Source organism: Rhamphochromis longiceps, linkage group LG10 (genome assembly GCF_057381845.1).
Source record: "Rhamphochromis longiceps isolate RC_006_pf linkage group LG10, R_longiceps_female_GT1.1, whole genome shotgun sequence".
In the NCBI taxonomy this organism is placed as follows: domain Eukaryota; kingdom Metazoa; phylum Chordata; class Actinopteri; order Cichliformes; family Cichlidae; genus Rhamphochromis; species Rhamphochromis longiceps.
Window position 1 is genome coordinate 12,361,800 of NC_140566.1, and position 12,731 is coordinate 12,374,530.

The following is a 12,731-nucleotide window of genomic DNA, read 5'->3' on the forward strand; positions in this document are numbered from 1 at the left end:
GCTAGTGTAAATGCAGGGTGATTTATAATGGAATAGGTCAAATTTTTAGACAAATCTGCATCGTAGCCTAATAGAATAGACGTCTCAATCTGTTTTTAAAAAGGGCAACAAACAAGCTCAAGCATTGAAGCGCCATAAAAACCAAACTGCTGATCATCGCACAGTCATGAAAGATTTTGAGATTGCCTAAACAAAAAAACCTCTTCTCAAAGTGATGCATCAGTTCAGCAATAATGTGGCCACCTGTCACCTCCACAGCAAAAGAAGCTACTCTAATGCAAAACCTCAAGAAGAAGTAATTATTGCTTTAGTGCTGACAGAGGCCATTTCAGCAGCTTCTGATTGCATTTACTGGTACTAATATCTGCCGTGTACTTGTTCCTTTAGAATAATTTGAAACAGAGCGAGCTCAGAGATGAAGCCTAACAAATGTTTAAAAAGCCTAGAGGCTTGGCAAACATCTGCTATTGTAGCTTGGAAGCCTGGAAAGAGAATCCATTTGAACAAGATGATAACAGGTTCTAAAAGGTTAGCTAGCTAAAAACAGACATGTTCATAGCAAGTGGCTCCTAATAGCTGCTGTGGTTTTACTACTAAAAATTACACTCCCTGGCCACTTCATTAGGTACACCTCTACAACTGCGCATCAATACAAATATCTCATCAACCAATCACTTGGCCCCAATTAAGTGCATTTAGACATGATTAAGAAGAGCTAGTGAAATTCAAACTGAGCATCAGAATGGCGAAGAAAGGTTGTTGGTGCCAGATGGGCTGGTCTGAGTATTTTAGAAACCACTGATATGCTTTGATTTCCCCCACACAACCATCTCCGTGGTTTGCAAACAACGGTCAGAAAATCTCCAGCGAGCGGCAGTTCTCTGGAAGAAAATGTGGAGGAAAGTCTGAGAAGAAGGGCCAGATTGATGCAAATGGACTACAGCAGCAGAAGAGCAGACCGAGCACCTCTCCGCTGAGTTGAGAACAGGAAACAGGCTACAGTTTACACAGGCTGAACAAAGGTGAACAGAAGATTGCAAAAACATTGGAGAAATGTTGTCTTGTCTGATGAGTCTGGATTTCTGCTGCTACACTTGGATTGTAGCATCTGAATTTGGTGTGAAACAATGTGGATCCACTCTGGTGGGGGGGTTCATAGCACACAGCCTCCCTGGGTATTGTTGCCGACCATGTCCATCCGTTTATGACCGCAGTGGACCAATCTTCTGAAGGCTACTTCTATGCTGCAACGTCACAGAGCTAAGATCAGGTCATACTGGTTTCTTGAATGTGGCAATGAGTTCACCGTGCTTGAACAGCCTTCACAATTACCAAACTCAGGCCAATACAGAACCTTTGGGATGTGGTGGAAACCCACTAAAGGGATGTGTCCACTGAGTGTATGAGTCACATTTTCACAAAAGAATGGGCTTGACTTCTGCATACATAATGCAACGATGTAAAACATCATCACGTTTTATCTTCATATTATAATATAATTATTTTATTTCAATAACACTTTCGAATACTTGGTGTTTTGTAGTTGTTTATTTCCAATGTAGTTTACTGTGGCACCACATTTTAAAAAACAACAACAACAACAACAACAACAACAAAACAAGACACTGTAAAAAACGCTTTTACGCAGACATTCTTTGAACAAAGGCACTGATATTTATGGATTTGTTTCTGCCGTCCAATCAGTATTTAAGTCATATTTGTTTTTCCAAAGAGATGTGGAGCGCAGACGCTAGTCATCTTTGTTTCACTGAAAATAGATTTACATGAAATTATTGCTAGGTTTGTGTTCAATAAGTTGTACGGCAGTTCAGATCCCTCTCCTCCACATCTTCTTTTCTTCTTAGTATATATAAGGGAAAATCCTGTAAGGCACACGTCGGCAGTATGTGTCCCAAGCCAGCCCGTATTTGGCTCTACACTGTCTTTCATCACGGGCCTCTCGGTGAATCAGTAAAACGGTGAAGTATATGACGTAGAAATAAGGCAGAAGATATGAGAATCCTATAAATAAAGAGGCACATATGACAAAAAACACAAGACAGTATTATATGATTCAGTAATGAATGGTGAAAAAAAACTAGTACCTTCTTTTGCTACTGACATCAGCATTTGTGATTTGTATAAAACAAGCTGCAATCAAGTGTACATCCTCCTCTGCAAATAGCAGTTTACTTTCTATTCAGTCTTTACTGTACAAAAGCCCTGCAGTGAATACCAGTCTAATTAAGCTCTTAATATTCAGTGTTGATTCATCACAGTAATCAGAGCAGTACCCCTTGTCCCTTTAGTCAGCGCTTCCTCAGTCCAGGTTTACAGGGGACCACTGAGCTCGTTTGTTAGGGCAGCTTTCATCTGTCATCACTTTTTTTTTGGAGTGCATATTTTTGCAGTTTGTGCTACAGCGATAAAAAAGGATAAAAAGCAGAAACTAAAGAATGCGTCTCAATTACAAAAGCAGAGAGACAAATGAGTCACATAATGTTGAATACCAATGAGAGTGTCAGCTATACAAAAGTCTGACAGTCACTATTTCAGGAAGTGGGTTTTTGAGAGAACAGGGCAATTTACAGAAGAACAAAGAGAACAGTTTCCTGCTGCCTTTGTTGGAAGCACACCAGTTGCAAATGTAATGCAAATATTTCATAAGGACATGGAGGTAGTCTGAAAAAAAATATCACAGTGCACAAGGCCATTAATTCCTTATATAACCAAAACCACATCAAACTGTACTGAGAGCACACAAAATGTGGCATTAAATGCTTAGTTAGATTGAGGCTGTTTTCCATCCGGTATTTACCACAATGCAAAAAAAAAAGAAAAAAGAAAAACAATAGTGGCTCGGTGAGGAGGGGTAAAACAGGTCTTAACTGCTGTTTGTTCCTTAAGTGCTGAGCAACAGTTCAGGGTACCCCTGCCATTAAGACTCCACCGTGGGCACCGAACATGTCATGGTCCCCGTATCTGCCTGGCTGACTCAGGTTGGCTACATATGTTTCTTGTTTACATCTACCTCTCTCACGCTTGCCGTGTCTCGCCGGGGCAGAGCTTATTGCGGGCTCCCGCCCCTGGCCCTCGCACCTGAGGTTAATCACACACCTGTGGCTCATCGCCTAAACTCATCCACTACTTAAGGCAGTGGCTGGAAGCATCTCGTCGCTGGACTATTGAGTAACCTTGGTAGTAAGCTCCGGAGTACTAGTCTCTTGTTGCCTTTTCGTATCGCTGACCCTTTGGATTAATCACTTGTTGTCTGTAAACAGGAATTCTGTTTCCCTGGAACCCTTGGTGTGCAGGCTTGCTGGTGTGCTGTGTTTTTTGTGAAGTCCCTCGTGTGTGAACAGCTCCTTTCCCGGATTTCCCTGTGCCCTGGATTCCCCCCGCCCTCTCACTTGTATATATTTGCACCTGGTGTTGTATAGTAATAAACGGAACTGTATTCTAGCTGCCTTGTCTGCGCTTGAGTCCATCCCACTTTGTGACAGAACAGGTGAGACCAGGTGGGGATTGATCAGGATGAATGGCCTGCCTGATCTGAACCAGAGTGATGTTTATCTGTTGGACTTCTGTGCTAAGTACAGTTTGTCAAAAACAAACACCATGTTCAAGAAGAAGGGTGTTCGTAAGCAGGGTCCTGGACAGGTGTCGTGTACCCAAATGTACAGTGAGGACCATTTTGCAGAGCCCCCAGTCTGTGAGTGAGATTTTCATCCCAACCTCCAGCACAACTTCTGAAGCACTCAAAGGAAGGTTGGGTTAAAAAGAGGAACATGCTGCACGAATCTGCAGCTGCAAAGTGGCTGGTGTCTGTTCTGCCAGCAAAGAGTTCAGCCCTGTTAGTAGCTGAAGGAAGGTCAGGGAGGACTGGGTGAGAGCAAGAAACAAGACTTTTGGACAGCCTTGAAACGATTCAGGGATACTGTCGTGTGACAGAATGGGAAAGCAGCTGACCTCAACTTAATATAATCAAGCAGTGGACGGAATACTTCCACTGAGGACCCCCTCAATCTTATGATCAAACCCACATCAAGAGAAGAAGTGAGGGGGATGACCAACCCATCACTGGGGGTGAGGTCACTGAGGTAGTTTAACAGCTCCTTGGTCACAGAGCCCCTGGGGTGGATCAGATTCTCTAGAAGCATCTTAAGGCTCTTGATGTCCTCCAGGACCAATTACACAAGGATCACACTTTTAAGCCTCGCTGGAAATATTAAGCTACTAGATGTACTAGAGAAGAAGTTTGTCCACATTGGTCCTCCTGAAGCTCAGTTAAAGAAGTTGTATGTAGTGTATGTAGTAAAATCTAGTTTTCGTCCTGGTTGTGGAATACTGGACTGCTTCTTTATCCTGCTGAGCATGTTTGAGGGTGTATAGGAAGTTCTTTTACTTATGTATTAATCACATTATTTTATTGTAATGCCTTGGTGCCACTGGATTTTAACATGTCTTAAGACAAATGGTAGGGGGTGTAGTAAGGATCTTGGGGGAAACAGGAACTCCACAGGAAGAGTCTTTTGTCTCTTCGAGGACTCTGGGAGGTAGCAAGGGAGTGTGAACCTTAAGGTGTGAAACAGCTGTGTACTGCCTTTTGTTCCTGGAGAAGGTATTTAACTGAGAGCCATGTTAGACTCAGGGAGAACTCTGCTGACCGTCTGTCCCGCGGACATGCAGGGGCTCCATCAAGCTTGGTTGTCTGTTCTTTGTGTGCTTTGATTAAAGAATGTTAGCTACCGCTCGTCTGCAGGCTTTATTTAAATGGAAAACTTCCACAACAAGGGTGTGTGGGAGTTTGCACAACCAGTCATGTTCTTTGTGGACTTGAAGAAGGGGTCTAACTGTAACCCTCATGTGTATGTGCTTCAGGAGTGTGGGGTATCTGACCCATTGCTATGATCCATTTGGCCCTCATTTTGCAGTGAGAGCTTGGACTTACTGGCAATTATTTGCTCCTGGTGTTGGACTTGGCCAGGTTTTCATGGTTAAGTTTAAAATATTTGAAAATCCTTGGATCAGCACCCCATACAAAACGCTATTTAAATACCAAAAACACATCTTTCCAATCATATTATAAAGGTAGATAAACTCAAAGGAGTTGGAGCACGCCGCAAACACTCCCCTACTGGCCATAGATCTGTAAATCTCTACTTGTGCGGCAGCGACACACCCATTCATTCTCCCTCTCCTGTTTCTTCTGTTGGTCAGTCTTTCTCAAAGCGATCAGTTGTATATGCCAGGCTCACGAGTCACCCCTGAACCGATAAAGGCTTCCTCATACCGCAGCTTGCTGCTTCATTATCAATAAATGCATTTGGGGTTGGGGTCCTTGCAGCTAAATACAAACGTAAAGATTTTCTTAAAACGACCAATTTGAGGTATAATGACAATAAAAATGAAAGATTATGACTTTTGCTATGAGTTACTTTGCTATGAATGTCACTAATCCAGGGATTAGTGACATTCATAATGAGGAGGTCAAAACTTTCGTACATGCATACAAGTAAAGTTTCCGAGAAAAAAAAGAACCTGGATTTCACAGTGGATCATTAACACAACCAGCCATCATTATCCATACTAATAATAAACAAGGCTGAAGATGATTATTACTCAGCCTGACATTAATCTCTTATCCATGACTTCACCCACATATGCTAAAAAAAACTGTTATGTCAGCGTGGCCTTCTTTTCTAGCAAAAAAAAAAAAAAAAGGGCAGAGGGCTTTTAAGATGTCTTACCACACGGAAGGGACCAGGCAAGGGCCATGAGGAGGTCCCCAAGGTAATTGGGATGACGAACGAGACCCCACCAGCCGGACACCAGCAGCCGCTTCCCTGTTGCTGTGGCAATGGTCTCCAGTCCTGTAGGGAGTCGTAAAACGCACCGATATTTCTGAATAAGATTTACCAACTCTCTGTCTCCCTCCCCACTTTGATGTGAGGAGGAAATCAATAAAAAAAAAAAAAGACTTTATCTGAATGCATTAAAAGATAAAGATAAAAACGGAGGGAAACAAACTGACTAGTGACACTTGGATGAGTGGGGTCCCGCCTGAACTGATTCTTCTGTGAGTTGGATTGTCTGAAAATGTAATATCCAATACCTGACAGCAAAAAAACCCCAAAAAACAAACAAAAAAAAGGTTCATTATTCATTTTCAGCCACTTTTCAGCAGAACAGCAGAAAAGAGCTGACAAGCGATTACCATTCAGTGCTATTATGGCTGCAGCCTTGAGTGAACTTAGGGTCTGGGGGTGCACAATCAGGAAGGCTGCCTGCAGGCCGTACGTGAATGGAACCCAGGCCAGATCACCAAAGACCAGCATGAAACCAAAACCATCGTGTACAATGTCCATGGTGGTCAGGACAGCCTCCTGTTACAGCAAAATGAAGCAGACATTAAATAAAAGCAGTGATCAAATAAAGTAAAAAAAAAAAAAAAGTGTGACTCTCACCTCATTCCACAGAGCGTCCGCCACGTACAGCAGCTGGAAACTGTTGACCAGAATCATGGCAAGGGAGGGGGATCCTCGGAGCTCCACCTCCTTCATCAGCATGCCGAGGTTAATGACCACCTGAGGGGGTCGTGAATAATGATGAACACAAGTGGGGCTGCGTGTGTTCATTTGCACGGGCAGACAAATTCCTTCTGTGATCATGAGATTGCCAACTAAAATAAATGGATGCTGTCATTATTCTACTATTTATTTTGCAATAAATAAAAAGCTTCTTTTGGCTGGTCACTTATTCTCGTGTGGATGGATCCACATATGCGATTTTTACAGATGATGCCCTACCTGATGCTACCCTCCCAGGGATTTTCATCTCCTCCCAAACTCAAACAGGGGCTCTTTCATGTGTTAGGCAAATTAACCACTACACTACAGAGCCACTGTTTTTAGGATTAATAATCTGCCAAATAATGTCTCACTTAATCGAGTCTTTCGTTTGTGCGTGAAATATAAGACACATGTCCCATTTTCTGTCTTTCTAAATAAGAAAATTCCTCCTGTGATGAATTGATTATAAACATACAGTAAAAACCTACTCTGTATTTAGGTACATTTAATCTAACATAACATGAAACAGTATAGACTTCATTAAAAGTCAAGTCTTAGCCTTATCCATCCATGAGATCATTTGCAGGTCTTGTTCCAGTTTTCTTGAGTGAAAATTAAGAATGAATCTAACTTTTGGCAAACCAGTCATGTCGTCAAACAAGTCCTTGATATCTTCTTCACCTCCTCTGAATCACCTCAATCTGAATGACAGCTTGCAGTCAACTCTGGGTCACATGTGAGGTCTTTTGCGTAAATGTCCAATTTACATTTGAACTATTTGTGATTCAGGGCGACACGTTTAACCGTATCTCGCACAGAGTCTTTCCAGTGCTCGAATGAAAGCCCAGACTAGGCGCTGTGATCCATCATTTTATGTCAAATGGAATGAGCTGGAGTGCAGAGTCTAGAGAACAAAAAAATGTGCAAATAATTACAGCGTGCACGCCAATCAATTGTCTGCCATTTGGACTAATCGAATAAATGATTAACAAATGCATTATCACACTCCAAATGCTTTCTGAGTGAAGGATATTCTGCAGCTGCATTCATTCCCCAGACTGTTGTCATTTATGTTCCTAGTGGGAAAAGAAATCCATACATCGTGTACATTTTTCCGACTTGATGATACACGAGAATGCAGAAACAAAACAAATATTTCACACTCGAGCTATAAACACTTCCATAACTCAAACTGAGTTATTAAATATGAAGCTGATTTAGATCTAAGAAGCAATATTTGGCACCATTATACCAAAGTCCAAGGAATCCATTAAATTATTAAGAAAGCCCATTGTGCTTTAATATTTGAGACTTTATCAACAACTGTGAAATGCTGAACGTTAAAAGAAAGTAGTTTGGACGTTGAACAGGAAATGAAAATATCCCACACAGTGTCTGTAGCCAGTTGGTGGAGGCTTTTTCTGGGCTCTCCCACGCACATGGCTTTAAAACATTCACATGTGCAAAGGTTTTTCCTTTGTACACTGTAAATACCAAAGGAAAACGGCTGCTCGCATCAGTGCTTTACCGAGACGCTTCAACCTTCTGCAGTCTCGGTGCTGTCGTTTTTGTGACCGGCGATGACACTGAGAACCTCGTGGTCATTTTAGGGATCTTGTTTGAGGTTCTACAGCACATTTAGTCTAATTTAGTCTGATGACTCAGACACGGATAGCTGCGCGCACCCCAGTCCTCCAGCAAATGTCTTACTGTGTCAGGTCAGCAGGGAGAAAAGCTTTTGATTGTGACTGTGTCAAACTCACAGACTGCAAATTATTATGGAAGCTCAGAGGAGAGCAATACCGCCACCTGTTGGTTATGTTGGGCTCTTGGACAGAAATGACCATCAATGTTATTTAATGCAACGTGAATCTGAAGGTGTTTTGCACACTTACAAATGCATCCAGGTAAGACTCTATTATCTGGCCGGGTCTTTCTGTGCAGAGTCTGAATGCTCTCTCTGCGGCTGTGTCGATTCTGTCCGAGTACTCTGACTTCCCCCCACAGTCCAAAGACATGCAGTTAATGGGGTTAGCTTAACTGGTGATTCTGGTGTGATGCGAGTGTGAACGGTTGTTTGTCTCTTTGTGTTAACCCTGAGACATAGTGGTGACCTGTCCAGGGTGTACCTTGCCTATAGGGATAGGATAGTGGAGCCACTTGGATAAGTGGAAGAGAATGAATGGATGACGACTAACTTAAAAGGACCTTGTTATCTCATTAGAGACAGTTTTCAAATGTGTCTCTTATAGAGTACTGTATTTATAAATCTTTGAACAGTGTTAAGGTGAGCCAAGTAGTTTGCTACTCTGGGTAAACTCACCCAGCCAATCAGACCCGGTCTGAGCTCGCAGAAATATTTCAGGTCAAAATCTCCAATCCGGGGGTTTAGCTCCCGCCCGATGAAGAAGTCATAGAGCGGGTTTCCTAAATCATATCAAAGAGAAAATCACAAAAATCAAATGCTATAATTACATGCTGACATAAAGGTAGCAGAGTAGCAATTACAGGAGCGCTATCTCACTTAACAGTTTGCCTCATGCATAATGCCTACAAGCTCCTGTTGAGTGTGGCAGTTAGATAATTACCCACAGGAACACCCAAATCCTCCAGCAAACAATACAACAAGCCTGTGGACGCACTGAATGCTGCCAGCTGCCGGGTTCAAACCGTGTTTTAGCATGGATTCAACCTTTATTAATGATCCTCAACATCTCACCTGTGTTTCCCCCCAAAGCAAGCGCATGGGAAGGAGCCCAGAAGGAGCGGATGTAGAGGTAGATGGAGAACAGGAACGACACTGCTATTGCACATACTGCCAAAGGCAACAGCAGCTCAAACAGATACCCCAGAGGAGCCCCGAGCCCCAGTAACAACATCAGGAACACACCGCTGATGCACAGGCCATGAAAACCTGAGGGAGGGAAACAAACAACACAAAATGTTGTCGCCTGGAGGAGCGAGATAAGCAGGCTGACAGAGGCTTGCATGGAGAAAAAGGTAAAAGTTGGAAGAGCTGAGTATTATGTAACTTCAACTTTTAGATCAGACCTGTGGATTTTAGATTTTCTTTTCTTTTTTTTTCAAATATACTACAGTCAGCAACACAACTGTGAACAACACATTTGCAGTCAAAACATGTATAATACTAAAGAATAGCTGTGAAACATTGCAGATAGTGCAGCAGGATTACAAATTATTTCACACTTAGGTTTAATATTTAAATCTGTTTCTTGAAGGCGCACAGATTCTGTCCTAAACAGAAATGCTTGTAGTTATATCGCGCCCTGCTCAACGATACCATTTATGGGATACTTGAGGCGTGTTCCATCTCTGAGCACCAGCCCCTCAGACACCTGCAGGCAATAAGCAGAATACAACACAAATCATATGCTGCATACCTATTACAGTGTCATAAGGTCAATAATTCAACCCATTCTTTCTCATTTCTTCATAATTGTGCAGCTTAGAAAGTTCCTCTGTAAAAATGCTGGACTCTATAGGCAGAGAGCGCCTATAGCCACAGATGAACTGTATTATACAGGTCGCTGTATTTTATAAACTTCTCAGTATGTAGCAAAGGAGAAGTGTTGAGGCGTGTAGCTCTGAAAGAACTCTAATTGCAGAGTACAGTCATTTAACCAAGAGGATGATCACACCGACTGGAACTTAACAGACAATAATTATCTTCTGATTTATTAGTATTAATTATTACACACAGCATGTTATAAAGCTATGTTTACAGCTTCAGTATACACATAAGCTAGATCACAAACCCACAGCAGATTTCACTGTAAGTTTCACATTGAATTGGGCTGATGAACATGCCGTACCTTTCCTAATGGCATCAAATAGATGACTGCATGCAAAGCAAACCACCCAAGAAGAAGCACGGGGGCCAGCGGGTCCCACAGCTGGTCAGCTGAGGGGAGGGGGGGCGGCCATTGGAACAAACTGGCCTCAGGAGATCGGCTCAAACAGATCAGGAACAGCACCGTTAACGGAAGAAAGATGGGAATGCACACGGCACCTGAAAGATGAATACAATTAAAGAATCAGACAAAAGTATGATGACAGGTTAGGTGCGTGTTAAGACAGCATGGCTGAGACAACATGTAGAGAAGTGAAACAGCATCTGTGGAGATTTGGCATTGCAGCACATTAATAATGCATATGCAGGTAAACTGTGGTAACTCTAATAACTGCAGAGTAGCAAAACAATTCAGTCAGCTGACTGTAAACATCAGTAGTGGCGGATGTGAAATCTGTAGTTAGCTTAACTGGAAAAGCACGACATGAAGCATCAAGCACATTTCACTTCAGCAATGATGAATCTGACATAGGAGGCTGCCTTGATTCTTGATTAGAGGTGTAATGACGGAGATGATGCTGTGATGCCAGCGATCATTACTACAGTGCAACATCCTACATCCTATTAGTTTTACTGAGGCATCAATCTTATGGTCCACCAAACAAACTGCTCAATTTAATAAAACAACACATCTCTAGGCAGTGTCAGCATCATAAATAGCGCATTAGTGTAAACGTTCTTTTGTATGTCAGCTAAAATGATCACCACCGCTTATTTCTTCCTTTTATAAAATCAGGATCCTCTTAGCTTCTATCTAATTTGTATATAAAAACAGCATTTAGCTGCAGGGAAATGCAAGTAATGTGATAGCACTGCATTTGCAGACAGCAGCTTGAGCTTCAGAATGCATGAATGAATCAAAGGAAAGAAAAGTTGCTGTTGTTTTTCTAGTTTAGTGCAGCAATGGCACATGCTGCATCAATGCTCAGCACTGTGATCATGGCAACGTGACATCAAACTAAATCAAAGATGTCTACTAGCGCAACATTAAGACACACTGCTGTGACTTACCCAGGGTTCCTCCAAATTCCCTCTCTGAGTCATGTGACAGTTTGTGTTTGAGTGCTTGACTGTTTGGTCTCATTATTGTGCTCCTGTTTAAAAAGAAGACAATAAATACAATAGGTTAAAAGGTTGTAAGAATGACAACACAAACCCCTCAGAGACTGTATTATTATTAAGATCTTGAAGCTTGAACTTTTTCCCTTGAGTATTTCCATTTTATTGGGCACTTTTTACCAATTACCAGCAATCAGTAATGATTATCTAAAACCGGAGATTCAAAGAGCATACACACTGCAATACACTTATAACTGATTTAATAAACCCTGTAAACCCACAGAGGCCCTCCTCAGGTTAGACAAACTGAGATTTCCACCAGACTGTACCAACAAGACTGTCAGCGTTTGAACTCTTTCTGTAACAAAGCTGTCAGGAAAGTGAAGTTGACTTCAAAGGCATCTCTCCTCTTTCAGTAAAATCTAAAGCTGAGGGCTTCCGCTTGCAGTAGAGTAATTTTTAAATGATTCTATTTGTACTTTTACCAGAGTAGATCCAAGTACTTCTTCTACAGGTGCATACTTTTCAGACTATATTTGATGTAAACCCCTCACACTGAATGGCGAGGCCACAATAATGATGCATTCAAATACTCAAAGGGAATTCTAAATGTGGGCTAATAATCAAACTTGACAAAAAGCAAGAGAAATGGTCAACGAGACTATTAAGAGTCATCAAAAAGTCATTATGGTTCGATTTAAAAACCTTTTTCTTATAAAATGTTAAATTGCTGCTTATTTCTGCACACCCGTGCTGGACTGTTGCCATGGGTGCCATAAATAAATAAGGCAAAGTTCAGGTCAAGCTGCTGTCAGTTCCTGAGCAGTTCTGCTGTGGACAGTGAAACACGGGTCGGACCAGTTACCTGTGAACGAACTGAAGGCTTTCCGCAAACACGAAGAGTGCAAATCTGTAGTCCTGTTTAGCTTCTTACCGGTTACTGCAAAATGGGATGTTTGCATCAAGGCAGCTCGTGAGCGTCCATCCAGCAACCTGCACACGGACACGCCCCCACTACGTTACCGCAGCACGAAATCCTCCCCGCGCCAATCAGGAGGCTCCGCGGTCATCAGAAGAGGGTGGGAGAAAAAGGCTTAGCCAATCAAATGCGATCGTCAGGTGGCGACAGTCAGCTGTACCCTCCAGATAGTAGAAAATGTTGTGAAATTCGCCTCAGTCACTCTCATGTTCACAAGTTTAGATCAGTGCAGAGCGCAGTGCTATATCTA

The 12,731-nt window shown here is 42.2% G+C and overlaps 1 protein-coding gene across 2 annotated transcripts; it reads right to left on the reverse strand.

Annotated features, from left to right (window-relative positions):
• Window positions 1–1,540: 1,540 nt before the first annotated feature.
• Window positions 1,541–12,512, reverse strand: tm7sf2 (transmembrane 7 superfamily member 2). Of its 2 annotated transcripts, none has more exons than XM_085420209.1 (11): window positions 12,437–12,512; window positions 11,455–11,537; window positions 10,406–10,602; window positions 9,874–9,928; window positions 9,292–9,486; window positions 8,896–8,999; window positions 6,468–6,587; window positions 6,218–6,386; window positions 6,035–6,115; window positions 5,751–5,873; window positions 1,541–2,022 (listed from the first exon to the last, which is right to left on the reverse strand). In XM_085420209.1, exons 2-11 carry the CDS (start codon window positions 11,525–11,527, stop codon window positions 1,862–1,864), a joined length of 1,278 nt encoding a protein of 425 aa, XP_085276335.1. In that variant the 5' UTR covers window positions 11,528–11,537; window positions 12,437–12,512; the 3' UTR covers window positions 1,541–1,861. The 2 variants fall into 2 exon arrangements, with proteins under 2 accessions (XP_085276335.1, XP_085276332.1); XM_085420206.1 differs by having other exon boundaries at window positions 12,368–12,506.
• Between the last annotated feature and the right edge of the window lie 219 nt (window positions 12,513–12,731).